The 21,029-nt window shown below is 34.5% G+C and overlaps 1 protein-coding gene across 4 annotated transcripts in view; it reads right to left on the bottom strand.

The window, feature by feature from the left end:
* Col11a1 (collagen type XI alpha 1 chain) overlaps positions 1 to 21,029 on the bottom strand; it is a 169,069-nt gene that overhangs the window by 45,622 nt on the left and 102,418 nt on the right. For all 4 annotated transcript variants that reach the window (XM_038311125.1, XM_038311127.1, XM_038311124.1 and 1 more), the window contains 10 exons: positions 20,903 to 20,947; positions 20,744 to 20,797; positions 20,581 to 20,625; positions 16,901 to 16,954; positions 14,115 to 14,168; positions 9,138 to 9,191; positions 7,825 to 7,932; positions 6,903 to 6,992; positions 6,543 to 6,596; positions 1,134 to 1,241 (listed from right to left, as the gene is read on the bottom strand). In XM_038311125.1, coding sequence (XP_038167053.1) covers positions 1,134 to 1,241; positions 6,543 to 6,596; positions 6,903 to 6,992; positions 7,825 to 7,932; positions 9,138 to 9,191; positions 14,115 to 14,168; positions 16,901 to 16,954; positions 20,581 to 20,625; positions 20,744 to 20,797; positions 20,903 to 20,947 — 666 coding nt within the window. The remainder of the gene's footprint in view (positions 1 to 1,133; positions 1,242 to 6,542; positions 6,597 to 6,902; positions 6,993 to 7,824; positions 7,933 to 9,137; positions 9,192 to 14,114; positions 14,169 to 16,900; positions 16,955 to 20,580; positions 20,626 to 20,743; positions 20,798 to 20,902; positions 20,948 to 21,029) is intronic.

Genomic DNA, 21,029 nt, shown 5'->3' with positions numbered 1-21,029 from the left:
AGGGTCTGAACATGTTCCCAAAAACGCATATCATAAAGATCACTGTCTATACAATAAGTAGAATTCTGGGCCTAATGAGAGATATTCTTCCATTGGGCAAAGAAAAACTATGGCCTTAGAAATGGGTTGGGTGAACTGTTACAAAAGTAAATAGCTATAAAAGGATTCTGCCCACTTTTAGACTTTCATTGTCTTAGAATAGAATAACATGTGGGCTTCCTGAGATGAAGACCCTTCATTTTAAATTTCTCAGCATCCACACTACGGATAAAAATATTGCTGTTCACTATGAACTATCCACTATAGTATTCTATCACAGGACATGAATATAACGAAAGAAAAATATTTGGACAATGAGAATAATTCCATTCCTGAGTCTAAAGACAGTAAATGAATGACAGTGATATTTGAATTACTAGTTCAAACTCAACTGATTATCTAACACCTTCCAGGAAAATAGTATTCAGTTATATGTTATGGGAATCATAGCACATTTTAATCTATATTGATTTAGTTAGTTTGTGATTCATCTTAGAAGATGCTTTATAAAATTCAATATGATTGAATCAAAAACAGAACCAAAAGAGACAAACCTAATAAACATAATAAAGGCCACAGTAACTGAGATACAAAAAGTTTGCTTTGAATGAATACAGCATGAAATAATCACGTGTTTCTTCTTTCACTCACCAAAGAGCAAAACTCAAAGTACATGAGAATCTCAAGGGTGTCCCATGGGCTAAGCCTGTGACCCATGGACTCACCTGAGATGGAGGTTGTGTTCTGAACGTGGTAAAACATTCAACATCTTTCTATTATAAAGCAGTGAGGTATATAAAGTTTAATCAAAACTCCCATTTTACTTTTTTTAATGAATAAAATTAGAAGCCTTTTACGTTAATAGCATTCCACTCCCTCACAGATATCAGGGCTTCATAACTTGTGGGAAAACGCCATCCAGTTTAATTGAATTTTAAGTTCCTCTATTGTAAGAATGCAAGGAACTGTCTTCGCATGCCAGGCACATATGCAGGGAGAATGAAGCGGAGCATAAAGAGCTGATGTTCCTGAGTAAAAGGTAATCTTGTGTGCAGGTTGCCAGGGTCACCTATTTATCCCTCAACATTACTTACAGGAGCACCTTTTTCTCCAGCTGGACCAGGGGGGCCCTGGGGGCCTGGACGCCCTGGCAAACCAATTGGGCCTGCGGAACCCGCGGAGCCTCGCTCTCCTGGAGAACCCTAGAACATGGGAATGAGGATATTTGTCATTAGTGGGGAGAACAGATACTGTCATACAAATCACTTATTTAACAATAAAAACATAATCTACTCAAAAATTGTCAAGCTAAATCTGAGAAAATTTTAATAATTCAAGAAATAGTATACCCGTCACTTGAGGGATGACATGCTGATTCCAGCATTGAGTGCAGATGCTGACATTGAGGAATGTTGATGAGCCAGGAGGTGCGGCGCACACCTTTAAACCCAGCACTCAGGAGGCAGAGGTAGGTGGATCTCTGTGAGTTCAAGGCCAGCCCGGTCTACAAGAACTAGATCCAAGACAGGCTCCAAAACTACAGAGAAACCGTGTCTTAAAAAACAAAAAACAAAACAAAAACAAAAAAAAAAATCCAAAATAAAGAAATTTTGATGAAATGAAAGATACTCTAAAGTTCTAGTGTTTGAGATGGTAGCTTTGAAAATCTGTGTTCACTACTGAACACAATGCTGCATAAATATGTATCCAGTAATGAACCCTGAACAGTTTTCTTCTTGTATCATAAAGGGTTAACACATTACTTCCCTACACTGTTTAATGTCTGAAGTGCTTTCAGGACTTCACTTCAAAGTCACTAAATATTTTTTTCTAAATTTAAAAGTTGAGCTCACAAGACCTCAAGTATACATTATACAGTAAAGTACACCATTAGCGCAGACATTGGAATTTTTGTTCAGAACTTGTTAATTTACATTGTTCCTCTACTGACCACTGGCAGACTTAAATATTCTTAAATTTCTTAGTAGTAATTTCCTAAAGTTCTTCTGTGACAGAGTACTTCTCATTCATTTATTATATTTATAGTGACTGAATGAATTGAAAAGATTCAAATTGACATTACAGAAGGAAAAGGTAACATAAAATGTGATATGTTTTTCTTGATTATTTTATGCCTAAATGAAAGATTTGATTTAGTTTTTATAACTGCAGATTGTCAAACTTAAGGGAAAGAAGTTTGAAGAAATTTGTTAAAATTTCAGCTGGATTTAAACAAAGAGGCATATATGAGCTAGAATTACAAGAAAAATTACAGACAGTGTTTGTCATGCTGTATAATAACCAACAAAAACCTATGTATTACCTGTCTACTAATCAAGTGTTATAAATATGAGAACATAAATGTGAGAAAAATTGCACTTAGTTTTTTCTAAAATATATGTATATATGTATTATTGTATGTTTATTGTGCATCCTTACGTCTCTGTTTCTCCCTTCATTAATGTACTTACAAATCCATACATATATCTATATATATAAATAATGTAATGGGTATATAATAAAAACATAATTTATTAATGATGTGCATTTCTCTTTATACATTATGTGGATCATTGGTCTTGGTTAAAACCTGAGTTACTCAAGTACAGTCAATAGAAATTTGCAGAACATCAACTGAATATTTATTTTCCCTAAGAATTGTGCTAAAAGACTTATGTGTCACACTAATTGATGTATTATGATTGACATATGACTCATGGCTTTAAATTAGAAACAATATGTTTGTTGAAAGTAAAGTATATTTAGTATTTAAAATTAAACTATTTTATATAACCATTCCATGTATCTTAAGCAAAGATAGAATACTGTTCTGAATCTAAAGAAGTGTGCAGAGTGTGTAGATATTATATGTTATTATTAAAGAGCAAAGTATTTTACTATCTGCCTTAAAGCATTCCTAAGATTAAATTTCAGATTATCATCTTGCTTTGGAGGCTGCATTAAAATTAATAAGAAAATATATTGCTTTTCTGTAGTTAAAATATTCCTCATGAACTTGTCAGATTTCATCAGCATTAAAACAAATGACGGGAAGACAAAGAGGCTGAGCAGGGCATCCCTATGCCCTAAAGTACGATGGCAAGCCCCCTTTTTTTTACTTGTTATTACAGAAATTCCATAAGCCTAGAAATCTGTAATAATGGAATGCTCAGCTCTGAATTTATTTTATCCACAAATAAATGTATAGTGAAAAATCCCTGATGATATCTATTGATTAAACCAATGATATATAGTGAAGCTGAGAATCATAAATACTCTCAGGCCAGCTTGGAACAAATAAAACTTTCTAATCCTTGAGTCGCAATGAACACCGGTAAGGCACTCTCTTGCATTTCCTTGAGTTTCAGCTACATTTTAGAAGAAAGTCCTCATTATACATTCAGCATTTGTACACTGGGATCCTGAGCTCATGTGACAGAATCTAGGAAACAGTATGGAATGCAGTAGGTCCTAGCTTTGGGAAATTTATTCTCATGCTGAATATTCTTTGTAAAGCTTAGGTATCTAAACTGCAAAAAAATGAATTTGTGTATAGGAATATATAATTACTTTTGGGTAGTAAATAAAATTATTGTATTAACAGCTATGATTAAAACAGACATATACATTAAAATAACTTGATAGTGCTCACCAAGGCAGGGATTTCCCTTTATTTTTTTTTCAGTGACAAAACTCTTGTGGTAGATACTGGCACAAAGCATTCCATAAACAAATGTGTCCATTGCTAGGGTGAGTCTTCTCTTTCTAGTCCTGAAACCAATAGTTTTCTGATCTGGAGCATATTCTCTGTGACTTATTTTATCATTAAAAAATATGTAGAGAAATAGCTTGTGATTGGTTTCTTAAAATGTTCAGTAGTATAATGTACTTTAGTGGCACATCAGAATCTCCTAAACATAGAGGTATATTATACTACTGAACATGAAAGAACATGCCAAAACATCTTAGAAACACAGACCGATCATTTTTGTAATATTTGAATTAGAAAATAAAGGGTCACAAAAATTGTTTATCTTTCTTTATTCCTATGAATATATATGATACTAAATATTAAACACTACAGAAAACATATTTTCTTACGCTTCCAAATTTAAGAGGTTATGCTTTTTGTATTGTGAAGCTTAAACCTTCTATTCAATTTTATTCTATAATGCTATTTTGCCCAATTCTGCAACCCATCCCCTAAAATGTTGTGATATCTCCCTATAATCTATTAATGGTAACAAAACAAGAAACAGTGGTATTGGTGTAGATTCTTGACCAGTGAGAATGGAGGCTGTTTCTCTAACTGTTGCTCAGAAGCAGACAGTAGAGAACATATATTATCAGCTTCTTTCATTGTTTATTTCATATTCTAGGGAGGTTTTGTAAAGTGTATGAAAACAGAAAACAGAAAAATCGTCTCATCAGCATTCAGTGTAAACGGAGCTCACTGAGGAATAACAGAAATACAAGGAAGTTATTTTTTTACAAAGCTATGTAGGTAGAAAGCAAAAATGTGTATTTCCATATTTTTAAGGGCAAAATGACCATCATTACAATACTATGAAGTGAAGTCATTACACTATCCCAGTGATAAACTTTGAATCAAACAAAATAAAAGTTCCAACATTACTAGAATTCAAAATACAAACTCTGATTAATCATCTGAACATTTTGTATTAGTGCTACAATATTTTGTCATTATTCCTGGCCACCATCTCTGAATACAGATCAACCATCCTTGGGTGAAACAGCTTTGTTCTTAAGTGGAACACAAGACTCAAAAGTCATCAGTGTATTTATTCCAAAATCCCTATTCTCTCATCTGAAAAATGAGCAAATATAATGCAATCCTCTCAGGAATAGAGAGGTAGAAAGGAGATAAAAAGGAACATGACAAAAAACATTTGAGCTATTGAAAAAATGACAAGAAGAAATCACTCACAAAGTAGGGAATAGAATCCAACACATTAAGGTAAGTCTTAATAACAAAAGAATAATGAACGGTGATGGGGTAGAGAAGGCATGACAAGTTTGTAAAATGTTAAACACATTTTGGGAACTTTGTGTCTCCCTCCACTCATATGCGTTCTCCATATAAAGTAAGTACCATCAGAGACAAAACAAAAGCCACAAGATCCATGAGTCAGTAAATAAAATACTATATAATTTTTAAATTAATGAAAATCATAGGGGAAAGCTCTTGACAATCGTTCATGCTTTATTTCTTTAAATCCTAATTTGAAAGGTCTTATTTTTTTCTATGTGTGCGGTTTGGGTTTGTACACATGAGTTCAGCAATGACTTCAGAGGCCACAAAAAGGTAGTGGATCTGCTGGAGCTGCTTAATGACTAGTAAATCATAACTGTATAATACTGTCAAAAATCATAGTGATTTGAGTAACATGAGGATGTCAAAGCATCATATGGCAGAAATTGAGGGTCAGCAAGGGGAATGATATGGGTAGGCCATTGTTATTAGGATCACACAATGAAGATGATTTGCCATCCATGAGTAATAAGGTGACTTTGAAGGCAGCATGGACACACGAGATTAGTTCTATCCGATGATGGCATAGTTAGGGAGGTATATTAAATGGACATCCGAGTACCAATGGCAAAGGACTGCGAGAGCGCAGGTAGGAAAATACACGGAGTCAAGGAGAAGAGATAACATTTATAGGAAGAAAACAAAAGGATCAGACAAAGGAAATGATGACAAAGAAAGTATTTTGAAGTGATTAGCATGGCTCCAATTTGCACTGGGTAGAAGCTGGAAAAAGATTTAAGAAAATATTCAGACTAAGAGGATCAAATGAGAAAGGGTTCTAAATATGGCATCTGTGTGTGGTGGATATACTTCAGAGCATTGCTGAGAATGAAGGTGGCATAAAAATCATGAGGGCTGTACTGTGTTTCTCTGCTCATGTTTACTTATTTATCTTCAGGAATAAACTCTGATTCAGGAGACCAACTCTGATACTTGCCCAGTGTTGATTATTTCATGATGTTACCTAGTTTTGTGACTCTCACTATTAGCATAGGAAATGATATTATTTTTCATTTTTAATTGATATTTTTATATCACTGAAAAATTCAAGTCTCACCAGGTACTTAATTCAGACAGAATATGATGTACGTGAAGGTGAAGCTTACTTTATGACTAATTATTGAATGAGAGACTAAAGAAGAAAATAAATTCAAACTAAAGTCTTCCAGGCTTTTCCTATTCATGACATTATTTTACTTTTAATTCTGATTTATTAGCAGTAAGACAGTTCTTTACCTCCTGTCAGAGCAAATCCTTCCAACCTCCTAAGCCCTTGTGCTTCTGCACTCATTAGTGCCTGCAATTAGCAGAAACCAGGCATTGAGAGCTTTGATTGACACATGTTTATTTTCTCTTCTGCACACCATGGCATCTCAGCATGAGAATAATGATAGAAGAGCTGTAATTTGCAACTATGGCTAGCATGGCCATTTATTATCATCATACTTACCACTGGACCCTGTGGGCCCTGGGGACCTTCTCCTCCTTTCAGACCAGGTGCGCCCTGATAAAAGTGAAGAAAACCAAAGAGATTGAATACATATAAATCGACTATAAATAGACGATGTGTGCCTGACAAAATGGAGTTGACAGGTAGTGTTTTTTGAAATCAACAAATGCAGGTATATATATATATATATATATATATATATATATATATATATATATATATGTATATACATATATATATACACACACACACATACAGAGAGAGAGAATAAAATGCCTATATTTAAGTATAACTCCTTATTTGCTCATGACTCCAAGCAAAAAATTTCATCCACATGCTTAACATAAATGTTGATTATACCTGGGCTCCAGGAAGGCCTCTTTCACCTGGGAAACCACGTATTCCTGCCGGTCCATCTTTCCCTGAGATACCTTGAGGACCTGGGTCACCCTGAGAGATAAAATGCATACCATTAGCAAAATCAAATTTCTACACAGCTTTTATGAGCAAAACTGTGAGTCTCCCTCATCCTTATTAACGAAAATATGGAAGTAGAATGTGAACATCATTTAATTAAAGGGTTGTCATTAGGAGTGCCATTCATATTAAAATAAAATAATGCTACCTAGATGAAAGGACATACGCAAACTGATGTTGTTATGGTCAGTGAAATGATTTTTGCCTTATTTCTCAGTAATTGTCTTGAAATAAAATCACCTCACACTAGATATCTTCCTTGCTAATTGTTCTGACATTGAGTGGTTCTTATTAGGAAATGCAGAGAACACGCTTGTAGCTGATGAGGAGTATATAGAAGCGTTGAGAGTAAGGACATGGAAATTTTTAAGAAACTTTGCATGATCAGGAGCTAGTTAAGGCACTGGGTTCAAGAACCTTTGCAGCACCAAGAGCTAGTCGAAAGCAGGAACCTTTGCAAAAGTATAAACCACGAAATGCTCCTAGCAGCTAGCCACCTGTCGACACCCAGCTTTGTGCTCTAGACAGAAGCAGAAGTAACTGTGCAGAAGGAGTCCATCCCCCTGTATCTAGCAAAGCCAACCCCCTTGACCCTGAGTAAACCTGGCTTGTGGTTTTTGCCTATATAATGTCAACCCCAAATGATGAGGGTGCTCTCCTCCCTACTGCGCTGCAAATAGCCTGGTTGTATGTAGCTCCGAATAAGCCTTGCTTTTGCATTCTGTACTTGACTGGATCCTGGTGGTCTCACTGGGGGTCGCAACTTGGGCACAACATGAGAAAGTGATTGTTCTTGATCTTGTACCTTTGCACCTTCCTTCCCTGCAGCACCCGGAAGTCCTTGCTCACCAGGAGGCCCAGGTGGCCCAGGATGCCCACGTTCACCTATTGGACCAGTCTCACCAGTCGGTCCCTAAATAAGAGAAGCAAAGCTGTATTGGAGTGTCCTTTCATTTTTGCCAGATAAATAGAAAGCAAACCCAAAGATTACTCCCTTTCATGAGATTATTTTCCTTTATGTTTATGATGCCCAACAATATGCTTCCTAGAACTTAATTTAAAAAAAACTCAATGAAAGTAGTGTACTTAGCAAGTATTTGAAAAGCTTGCTGTCGTCTTGGTGAGAATAGCCAGATAGGCTAGGGAACTCTATAAAGTACGCAAGAATAGTTTCTCTGTGCAATACTAGAATTGCTTGAGAAGGAAGCTAGCTCAACTTAAAATGCTTGCGTTATGAATGACAGCTTCACCTTATTCTTCTTTTCTTTTCATATAATAAGCTTTGCAATATAGAGACACAGATGCCACTCTGGTGGATACTCAAGGAGTCATAATAAATCAAAGTCACTTGAAACTTAAACAAATGAAGCAGTTTTCCTTTTGGTGGTAGTGGTGTGTGTGTGTGTGTGTGTGTGTGTGTGTGTGTGTGTGTGTGTGTGTGTGTGTGTGACGAGAGAGGAATTTCCCTGCCCCGGAAATTCCCATACAAATAGTTAATTAATATTCAACTGACAAAGACTAAGGAATAAAGCTAAGGGGTCCTGAAATCTAGTCCTTGAGTTTGCACTTGAAGCTGTACTCAAAAAAAAAAAAAAAAAAAAAAGCTAATTGCTGGAAGGTACGGCAAATGCTGAGGGGAAATGCGAGGCTCTCTATGTGTACCCCTGTCTCCCTGTGGGTGCTGTTTGATAAGCTTTGCTATGGTCAGCTTTCAGTGTAAAGAGGGAATAGTGACCAGTTTCTCTACGCTAAGACAGCAAAATGAATGATTTAAGTTAAAAACATGTACAGAGAACAACTCTAGCAGCTGAGACTCTGGAAGAGGAACACATTTCTGCAGTTGCTTCTGAGATGGCCTCACCTGTGTTTTGCTAAGAGCACGACGTACTTTCATGTTCTGGCCATGGATTAAGACCATGCGTCCCCACTGTTTACATACATTTCCAAGTTTAAGTTCCATCGTCTGTAATTACTGAGACTCTTGAACTCATCGTTAGTGCGCAAACACTTCTCTTCACAACGGCATCCACGGTTACATATTGAGTTCCCAGCCACTCTGAATGTCATGAGACTTTTGCTATCTTTATTATTAATGGCTAAAAGAATAAAGAGACATACCTGTGGTCCAACCACACCTCCTGGCCCAGGCGGACCAGTCTTTCCTTGAAATCCCTAAGAAAGTAAAGTACAATCTATAAAAGTTGTAGGCAGGATATAGCAAAAATTAAAATTCTGCAAGATAATTGAAAAACATTTTAAATGGAAGTTTAATATGGACTAAATATTATTCTTTTCAAATATAATGTGATATTATTGTATTGAGTCTTTATAAATGTCCAAAATATTCTATTTTCATTTTTCACATTACAGTATATATATTATTTTCAGTAAAATAAGAGACTGGGTTATGACAGATATTGAATAAAACTGTTCTTTTTACTGTTCTACCTCATCCAGCAATATAAAGAATTTTAGTCAATCAAAATTTATAGATGATGTATGAAGGACTTTTATATTCTTTAAGATTGTTAACTAATTTTCTCTATACAAATTTCTAACAGTATCATAAAAAAGAATATAAAATATACTTAGAAAGTTAATACTTTTCATTATTGGTAATCATATCCACTTTATAAATGTTATTCTCTAGAACACCAAATAACAGTTAAAAATATATTTGCAAATAATCTGCTCAAAAAATATAAATGGCTGAGTGCCCAATGAATCAGACTTTGGGAATATATTCTGGCATCCACATCTTTCCAGGTTCATGAATTACCTTTTCCATGTGATTTTATTTTGATGAATTTATTTCTCGTCATATAATATACATAAAAATTGAAGAAATATATAAAAACCTGAAAAGTCTTCAAAAAAAGCAATGAAAGCAAATAGTGCCTACAGTATTTTTAATCAAGAACATATGGAAACAGTAAAACCAAGAAAAGCAGGAAAAAATAGAAAGGGCTCATTCCATTCTATGTATCACAACTTAAAGGAGAGTATTATTTATAAATTGCAGGAAAATAAAAAAAACTGAGTATTTATTATTGCAGTTCATATTACATGAAAATGAAGTGCATTTCTCCTATTTTTAAATTTGATTTTAAGACTTCTACTTGTGCAATACTCTTCAATGGCAAGACAAAGTTGTTCTAAAGAAAATTATCAGAGAAGTTATTTAGTATTTTAAAATTTTAACATTGAATTAACTAATGAGTTTGAAAATCTTTGATCAGACTACATTCTAAGTATACTCACTTATAAATGCACATCTACATATGTACACCATATGTATGAATGTACATAAAGTATATGTGTATATACAACTGTATGCATGAATTCACATTTACTTAATACTTCCCAGATTATGTCAACAACCTCCAGTACTGCAATTATATCCCCATATTAGTAAACTCTCCTCTTTATAAATAGAAGATTATAAATTGCTGAACTCTGCTCTTTCTCAATAGTTTTCAATGGGACATGACCAATAGTGTCTGGTGCCATCTCCATCTCAGCATGGAGATAGATTCCCTGTTGTGATTCCCTAGTAATTTTCCTCCTGGATAACACATGGATACTATAGATAATATTTATTAACAGAGCACCTTCAGTTCTCAGGCTTCCTTCAATATTCATCTAAAACCTACTGCATCTTGTGGAAAAGCATTTTCCGACTGCCCTAGTAGACAGTCGAGTCAAGCTATGTCCGATTCCTTCCATGATAACTTCAGACTTATATCAGGTTCACTCACTTGTCCACGTTGTGCAGAACTATCATCTCAAACCAGCTAATCTAATCTGCCAGATTACATACATATATCAACCTACGTCACTGAAAAATCTCCACAACCTATCAGTATAGGCAGCTACTAGAGTGTGGTTTTGCTTTGGAAATAGTTCTAGGTTTATAGCACATTGATCTTGCCTCTCTCTCTTAAACAGCCATATGCTTCCTGTTTGAATTTACCTATTGCTTAGGTCTGTATTGCTTTCTCCAAACTAGTGATCAATTAAGTTTGATTTAAGAGGAAAAATGCAATTATGACCTTTAAAAAGCAAAACATTTTATGAAGGTTTTAGTAACTGCAGGAACATCAATAGTACACAAAATTAATAGAGTAACAACTTATTACATGAATTGATTAAAGTCAATGCTCCACTGCAGAAATAGTGGAAAAAATGAAAATTTAATACCCAGAGCCACTTGGCTGCTAGCTCAATAGTATAAATGAAAGTTTAGGAGAGAGCTGGAAGATATGTCCATATGCCTGCCCATACAAAACATTGAGAGCATATGCATATCTAATGAATTCGACATTAGAATCATATAAATAAAATAAAATTAGGAAAATTATTATAATTCAGAATGAATTTTTCTTACTTCATAGTGCCATACTATAAACTGCATTTGTTTTGATTTTTGGAATATTTTAAGTTAAGTTAATGCTTTTCAAAGTCTCTGGGAACAGAAATTAATTTCATTAATTAATTTCAATCATTAATGAGTGACTGGAGATGCTGTTACAATACCCAAAAAAATATAGTTTTTATCCTGATAATATCAAAAGGAATTTAATTATTTTTATGGTCAATACTAGATTCTACGGTGGCCCTCATATGAATTGTGTGTTTTCTATATATAAAAAACTATTAATACTTTTTTATTGGAAAACCATCCCAACAAAAACAAAAAGGCTTCAAAATATAAGACATCAAAATTTATTCTAAAGGATTTTTATTGGAGATGAATTATAATATAACAAAATAACTTCTTCTTTGAAATAAGGAAACAAATATACTTCAAAGTATATCCACTCTGGTTTTGGAATCTTTTGCAGAAAATCTTTAAATTCTAGTCAACGTGGAAAAATAAGTGAAAGAAAACACTTATGTTCTAACTATAGAGCTATTCACTGTTCTCAAGTAAAAATTATGATACGAGTTCCAAACCTAATCTGTCTGTGGAAACTACTAGATAGAAACATTCCTGACTCTCCAGCTAACAAATTATTTTCTTTTTGTTTTATATTTTAATGTTTATATGATATGATTTCTTTGTAAAAAGCAAGTACTTTTAAAATTAATTCTTTTGAGAATTTCCTATAATATATTTTCATCATATTCTACCTCCCCCATTTGATTTCATTTAGAAAGGAGGGGAGTCTTAATTATTAATTCTCAAGTTATTGATTCTTGAAAGACACATTAGAAGTTTGCTGGAATTGTTCTCAAGAAGTCCCTGACTATTGTAAAAATGGGAGCTGCAGGATTTGAATGAGAATGTCTTTGCAAATTTGAGTCTGAGTTCTTTTTAGAGTTTATTGTTCTTCTTCTGGAGATACTGTCAAAGAGTAAATTTTATGCTTTGGTCCTAGTATGTATTTTTTGATTTGCTTTTGAAAAATTTAGATTAAAATTTTCAGCAAAAATTAATACTTGATAAACCAGGAATTGTGACATGGTGAGCAAGATAAGAATTATAATGCTTTTCCCATTGCAGAAAATTGACAAACAGTTCAGTATTTGTGACAATATAGTTCAAGAAAACTCCAAATATATTTTAATGCTAGCAGAATATAGTAACTGGGTTTCCAACAAAATTGTCAAAGGTAGTTTGAGTACTGGTTCTCTCAAGAAAAGAGAATAAAATAAATTAACTGTGAGATACAATGATTGAATCCAGGAAATCATGGCCAGAAGTGAGCATTTCTGATTAAAATAACAAGTCACTGAGCTAGACAGATGTGGAGTTTAAGAGTAGCAAAATAAGCAAGTAAACAAACCCAACAACCAACTAAGGGACTTTCATTTTCCTACCACCCATGAATTGCAATATAGGATGAGCTGTTCAGTTAGATTACAATTGGATTTCTCGCTGAATTTTTAAAAATCAAATTACAATTTTCAACCTGCATTTTCCCTACTAGACATGAAGCATATATTCAAGCCAGTTATTCCCATACAGCTCCCGTTTCAGAAACTAACTCATCCTCTAAGACTGGTAGAATATTCTTTTATGTACATGGCTTATTATAAAATATTTTTCTGAGATAAGTGAATCTTGGGTGGTTCGGCGATGTGTAGCTATAAAAAGACTATAGTGGATGGATCCAGTTGACATCTTGTGGAGGGACCAGAATATGAGATCATCTCTATCAGATCATTCTAAAAACACTGTAGCCACAATAAGAGTCATAATAATGAGCATCCTCTCTATTCAAGTGAACTAGATAAGGCTAGCACTTGTACCTATTTATGCATTTGCTAAAATATTTTAATAACAGACTCAATGGCAGCATAGTGGGAACAGATGCAGAGACCCACAGCCAGACATTATGGGGAGAAAGAATCTATATGGGAGATCTATATCAAACCCCTCCTCTTGATACTCAGGGAATCCTCCACAGATTCTATGAGTCAGAAGGGCTGGAGGAAGCCAGGAGAACAAGGCCCTCTGACTCAGCTAAGCAAGACACATGTGAGCTTTAGCACAGGGTCTGCACCAGGCCCTCTGAGTGTGAATTATAGCTATCAGCTTAGTATTTCTATGGAACTCCAATTGTGCAAATTAATGGCTCTCTGACTCTTGTGCCTGCTGTTGGGACTCTTTTCCTTCTGTTGCTTCAAAAATGAATGTGATAGCTACTGCTTTAGCTTTTTATATTTTATTTTGTAGTGTTTGACTGTTATCTCTCAGAAGCCTGTTCTTTTCTAATGAGAAACAGGAAGGGATCTGGAGGAGAGAGAGGTGGGAGGCAACTGGGAGGGAAGAGAGAGGGGAAACTATAAGATACATTGCATGAGAAAATAATTCATCTTTCATAAAAGGGGAAGAAGGAAAGCAAAAAGAAAAAAAAGAAGCTAACTACAGTGGGTATAGTAGAGTATAATTAAACTGAGTGTGATATTAGAAATCAAATAAAACTAATTGGTACAAAGAAAAGAAGGAAACTTGCTCCATTAGTTTTCAACTAGTAACTTAACTGTTAATAAATAACACAGGTTTCTATGAAATTGTGTTGTCTGGAAGAAAATTTTATTCTAAAAACATAAAAATTAAAAAATAAAAACAAAAACCGAGTCACTTACGGTCTCTCCACGCTGTCCAGGGTGTCCTGGTAGTCCATCCTTCCCTGCAGGGCCCTGGAATAACAAACATTAAAGACCCAAGTCATGAATTCTTCATAAATACTCCTCCCATGATGTTGAAGCCCAAGGGTAATATGGAAAAAACTATCTTGCATTTCACAAAAAAATTCATTTTGAGAGTTTTATTTTATAAAAGGGGATATTTAGTTGATTTTATATAAACTTGTTTGTGATCTGCCTTCTTAAAGAAAAATGGAGACAATGAATGGGAAATCCATAGAACTGTATTCAAAGCACCTTGCATTTCAATTAATTCTTTTATATACCTCTGTCCTTTAAAATTATACATGCATAAGTTCATAGTTTTATTTTAGCAAAACATTAGTTTTCCAGTGCTTGAATATAAACTACTATCCCTGTGTCCTATTTTACAGAGCCTTCACAGCTCCATTCCAGGTAAAGAAAGGGGATAAAAGAGAAATGAGTGCCCTCTAGTGGCCATCGAATTCCTGACAAAAAATGAGAAAAAAATGCTAATCTGTAAAACAATCGTCATTTTACTTTTCAAACTGCTTCAAGTAAAGGAAAAACAGTTCAGTTTTAGATGTCATCAAGAATAATTGTTCCTACAATTTCCTGAAATATCCTCCAAGAAGGAAATACTAGGGAAATTTTTACTACATTACTGCTTTCTACAAAGGGGCTATTTACCATGTCTGAAGAAAGAAATGACACAATTAGCTAAATACTAAAAAAAAACACAACCTTGTGAGGTTTCTACATTCTAAATACTCAACAGATATTGACTGCTCTTTCTCAGCCTTAGGGATTATACTCCTAAGAAGCTATTCAACATCTGTTCATTTCTCAAAACAAATTTAGTAGGTATATACATCCTCTCTATTCCAAATAAATGCAGATAAATAGACATTTTACTCAAGGTATGTTTATGACCAGCCACCACCCCTCACTAATTATTTAAATAATGTTGTTTTCTAAGGTCTATTGTTATATGTGCTATTATGGAGCCAGTTTGGGAACAAAAACAAAAAACAAACAAACAAAAAAAACAAAACAACTTTGATCCAAAATGAAGACTTCTGTGGGTAACTTTCTTTCACTTTGATGAGACTCTTAGAGTGGCTGGCATGCTTCAGGGCTGCTTCTGTCAATGCCCTGACTATGTCTTCTACCTGATCCATTCCATGTCAACACACAGGCTGCCGTGTGTATTACCAGGTTTTATTTAAAATTAGTGATTGCTGAATGTGGTGATTCCAATGTCAACCTCACCCCACAGAGCAAAAATTGAGAATTGTTAATAAAGGGTCCAAGACGTTTTGTAAAATAACTTATTTTCATTTAAAATCATATGTCAACGATCTCTGCATTAGCCATTAGATAGTAATAATGTTTGCAGCTTTACCCAAAGCTAAGAGAGAAACAGAAATGCATAGTTAATTACTGGTTGATTGGTCAAGATGCAGCTTTGCAAAACAGCAAACTAAAATACTTGCAAAATTACCACTGTTTTAATATAGATGGAGTAAATGTGTTATAATATGAGGTCATTATAAAGTTTTCAGACTAATAGGATGTTAGGTGACTCTGGCTTCCTCCCCAAAGACATTAAAATTCCATCAAATATGTGCATAGCGATCAGTGTAAGACCTATACATGCTTCTAGTAACCTCTGAGTGTAAGCAGTAAGCATCCTGCTCCTTACTAGAACAAATCATATTTAAGATTTTAAAATGGGGAACCCTGATGGCTCCTTGGCCTTGAGAGGGATGGAGGGGTGGTATGGGTGGAGGGGAGGGGAGGGAAGGGGGAGAAGGAGGGGAGGGAAGGGGGAGAAGGAAGGGAGGGAGGGGGGAGGAGGAGGGAAGGAGATGGAAATTTTTAAATATAAAAAAAAAATAAACCATGAGAAAAAAAAAAGATTTTAAAATGATCATCTTTGAAATGGTGATCCTAGATCTAAATAAAAATACCATGATTTTTACTAGAGTTTCTTGATGCTCTGAGGAATAGAGATAATGGGCCAAAGAGCAGTGGTATGAGGCTTTTCTTGATTTAAGTATGAATTTCAGAATTATACAAGTAACACTTATATTATTCTAGTTTTTATTTAAGATATTGCTTAGCAAGAGACATTTAAATTGTTCCAAAAACACATAAGAAATTAATATATTGAAAATGTATTCTGTAATATTTAAATTCGAATTTTATTTTATAAGGATTTTTGTTACAATACTTACATTTTTACAGCAAGGACATCACAAGAAATTCCATAGAAACTTACTTGGCTCATAAGAGCTCACAGAATCTGAACTGAAAACCAAGGAACCTATATGGGACTGACCTAAGCCTTCTACCTATATGTGGCAGTTGTAAAAATTGGTCTACTAGTGGGACTCCTAACTGTGGGAGCATGGAATATCCCTGATGCTTTGGTTGGCTTTGGGAAACCCATTCATCATACTGGATTGCCTTGTCTGGCCTTAATACAAAGAACAGAGCTTAGTCCTACTGCAAATTGGCATGCCATGCTTTGTTGATACCCATGGGAGACCTGAGCCTTTCTGAACAAAAAGAGAGGAGGAATCGATGAAGGATGGAGGGTAAAAGGAGGGAGGAAACAGAAGGAGAGCAAGGAGAGGAACTGTCAGGATGTAAAACAAATTAAAAACTTAATGTTTTATAAACAGAAAGTGTTAAAATTGTAAGCCTCTCAAGCATTAAAATATTATTGAATAAAGCAAAAGAGAATTTGTCACACTTACAGGGGGTCCTTTTGGTCCAGGGAATCCAACTGGACCCTGAGGTCCTTGAGGGCCCTGAGAATAAAGAGCAGTGGAGAAAATTTAACGATAAACTTTCAAGAAGGTATCTTCATTTTTGCAGTTCATTTCTTCAGACAAAACACTGGAGGAACAAATTTCTCCCATTTTAGTCATGAAAGCATGGCAATATAATAGTGTGTACGGTCCTAATTGAGAAGTCAAATAATTTTTAACTGTGTGAAACTACACATCACACCAATGTTCTTATGCCACGAGCACTATGAAAGTTTAGAGTTCACATAAAATGCTAATTTTCCTAAATAAGGGCTCAAGGAACATTGAAGAAGAGTGGACAGGAAGTAGACTCTTCACAAGCACAGCAATTATTAACAAACACACATTACTGGCCTTCTCAATAGTCAGTCATGAAAGGGTGGCTGTCCTTTACCACTGAACTATTGGCTATTGATAGAATCTGGGAGATTGGGATCGGCTGCTCTTTACATGTTACTCCCTGCTGAGTCCACCAGGCTCAGACAGACAGCTCCAAACCAAGTCATATAGATACCCTGCAAAACGAAAACGGCAATGGACTTCAAAACAGGTCAGTCTCTAGCAATGCATAGATAACAGGAGCATAATAGCAGCTCCAAACCAAGTCACCTAGATACTCTGCAAAACAGAAACTGCAATGTACTTCAAGACAGTTCTGTTTCTAGCAATACACAGCTAACAGGAGCAAACGCAACTCTGTCCCGAAAGCATTTCACACCCTTATCCTTACTAATTATGCAGCGGCCATAATTCTGTCATTTGTCACTTCTGCTCCCTACATTACACTCTTTTGTATACAAGATAAGATGAACTTCACTCTATAATTATTCTTATTAGCAATCTACTCCAAGATGTATTTATAATGCCATTCCTAACTTGATATATAATTATTTATATTATTATTCATACATATTATTCAGGTTCTTATTTACATATCTTTAAAATGCATAAAGCAAATCGAGTCAGAGTGGTTGTTTTGGTATAAAAAAAAATGGATCAGTAAGTTAAGCCTGTACTTGACAAGCATATAATTTTATCTATAAAATGAAGACATAGAAAATGGGACATAATATATATGTTACTTCTTGTGTAATAAAACAAAGATTAAGTTTACTGTTTCCAAAGCGAAAAAAAAAGTAGCTTGTTGAAGTCTGTCTACAAGATACTTTACTTTTTATGTTATCAGTTTTGCTTCACCAGAAAAATTTCATTATTATTTGAATCCAATGCTTTATCACAAATAAATACAACTTTTTCCTAGTGAGAGCATCTATCTTAAACTCAGAAGGAAATGTCAATGTATTCATGTAAGTTTTAAAAATGATATAATTGTTATACATAGTTATTAATAAAAATTAATAATTTATTTTCTTTAATCATAAAATCATTCTTCAATATCTACATAAGAACTAATATTTTTGAAAAAAATCATTAAAAGACTAACTTTTATATAATTTATGGCATTTTTGTGAATATCAACACATAACTATGTATTTACAGTATTTCACCCTGCCTATTCCCATTTCAACTTCTCAAATTTAAGGTTCAAAACCTTGCCTTTAATCACTAATACAGATGCACGTTCGCAAACACACACATGCTCATAACCTGCTGAGCCCATTTAGTGCTAATGTTGTGTCCATGTGCTCAGAACTGGACCCATATCAGGGGAAAGAAAGGAGTTGAGGACTGTGTTGCTGGACAGTTGTGACAACCAAAATGTTTCTGCATACGGAAAGGAACATGGTAGGAAGAGGGAGGTATGAATACAAAAGGCTAGCTTAACAAAAATAAACTATGTTATGAGTTGTCATAAAAAATCTAATACTTTTCATTCTAATTTAAAAATAAGATAATATGTATATACTAAAAGAATAAATAATATTTAAAATTGATGCCAGTAAGTGGGGAGTTAATATGGATATGTATGTGATTTACCACATACAAGAGCAGAAATATTTTCCCCTTTGTAGAAAATTAATAATTGGATAACTTTATTGGAAATGAGTCATTCTAGGTTAAAAACGGGGGAAAGAAACAAAAAAAAATGCAAACAAAAACCCTTCATTCTGATATCCAAAACATACAGTCTGTTTCTCAAAGTCTTTTTCTAGATACTCAGGTTGTTTAATCATGGTATTTTGCAAATTAATATGTACTTTCATTGGTGCTTTAAAGAATAATAAAACTCACTTGTTCAATGATTTGCTAAATTGTCCTATTAATTTAATGATTTGACCATTTAAATCTACTAAATCTTTTTATGAGCATTACTTGAGCCATAAAAATATCAAATATGTACATTATTTATGAGGTCAAAATGTACAAGATGAATGAACTTAATTTGTGACTAGTTCATCTAGAGAAAAAAAAAACATGTAGCAATTTAATTAAATATGAATCAGGCCATAAAGAAACTTTAATTAAATGCTTATTTTCTTCAAATCTATTCCTATTTTGTTACAAACAGAAGCTAAATTTCAATCCACTTGTTATTCAGAAATTCAAATTCTCATGCTCAGTTTCAAGTTCTGTATCATAGGTATTTCTGCTTTTCCTTGATGAAACATCAACTTTAAAGTCTCAATAAAAATACACAAAAAAAAATATTGGCTGAAGAGACTACACAAGTACAAGACCCAGACTCGAAACTGAGATTCCCTTCGAAAAAAACTTGATGCTGTAATCAGCATCTGTAATCTCACCACTCCCAGCAGAGAGAGATGGCACAGACAGATGAATCCTTGGAATCATCTAGGCCAAGTAGACTGGCACACAGAGCAGAAATACAATAAAGAGGGAACAACTCAGAAAAAAGTAGAAAGCAAGAACCACATCAGAGGTTGTCTTCTCACCTCCACACATGTACCTATTCACACATAGTGATGCCCAAGCACACGCATACACACACACTCACACACACACACACACACACACACACACTACACATCTTACACAAATTATCTACAGAATGGCATCAGCATAATTTATTAATACATTGGGTCGTCGTAGAAAATTAAGACGTTATATTCCATTGGATGTGATATAAACTTTAAAATTTAAAATTATTTCAAGACCATTGCTTTCAAATAATGCTTGTTGCCTCATGCCAAAACAGCCAAACAAAGGTCTTGGTTGCTCATCTGTATTTGACTTTAAGTTATATCAATTGAAAATCAATTTACTAAACAGTTTTTTATTTACTGGAATAGATGTTTTATCTTGCCTTGAATGCATATTGATTGTGACTTAATGGCTACTGGTACTTGTATTTTGCCACTACAATGTGACTGTCAGTTCCATTTACAAGCTAAGTACTAATTTGGAAAACAAGGAAGTGTAGGGATCAAAGTATATTTCAAATAACAACTATATTTTGGTTGGAATAAGTATTATAACACAGACCGAAGAAACACATTATTTCTCTCATTTCTGTAATATTGCTTGTACCTTACCTAGTAAATTTCTAAATACCAGAGGAAAGGAACTGTTAAAAGTACTTCTTAACTCAGACTGGAATCTGTATGTAAATGTGTTCATGTGTCTTTTGACAACCTTTTGTAGAATTTAAATGCCTACGAAAGTGTTAATTTTCATTATGTATGATGCGGCTGTGTAATACGTACTCTTTCACCTGGAGGACCAGGAGGGCCATCACCACCAGAAGTCCCCTGGCAACAACAACAAAAAAAAGAATGAAAAGAAAATCAAATTTGACCCTTCTTCACAGCATTGCTATCATCAACGGGAATTTGCAACAAAAAAAATCACAGTAAGTTTGGATGATACCTTCGGCCCAGGTTTCCCTGTGGGACCTCTGGCACCTCTGGAACCACGAGGACCCTGCGTAAGAGAGGAGAAAATTTACCCAGTGCAAAGCAAATCCAGAAACAAATGTGAAAAACTAATATCAAAATGGCATTCACTATAGTGAAACAAAGTACCTACCGTTGGACCACGTTGACCCCGGGGGCCTGGTTTGCCAGCGACTCCCTGACAAAGACAGTTCAAAGAGTTTCAGTGTGTAATAATGTCACAGTAAATTGGGGGGCGGGGTAAGAAACAGGGACTCATT

This window comes from Arvicola amphibius, chromosome 14, assembly GCF_903992535.2.
Source record: "Arvicola amphibius chromosome 14, mArvAmp1.2, whole genome shotgun sequence".
In the NCBI taxonomy this organism is placed as follows: Eukaryota; Metazoa; Chordata; class Mammalia; order Rodentia; family Cricetidae; genus Arvicola; species Arvicola amphibius.
This window is presented reverse-complemented; position numbering and strand designations above follow the sequence as displayed.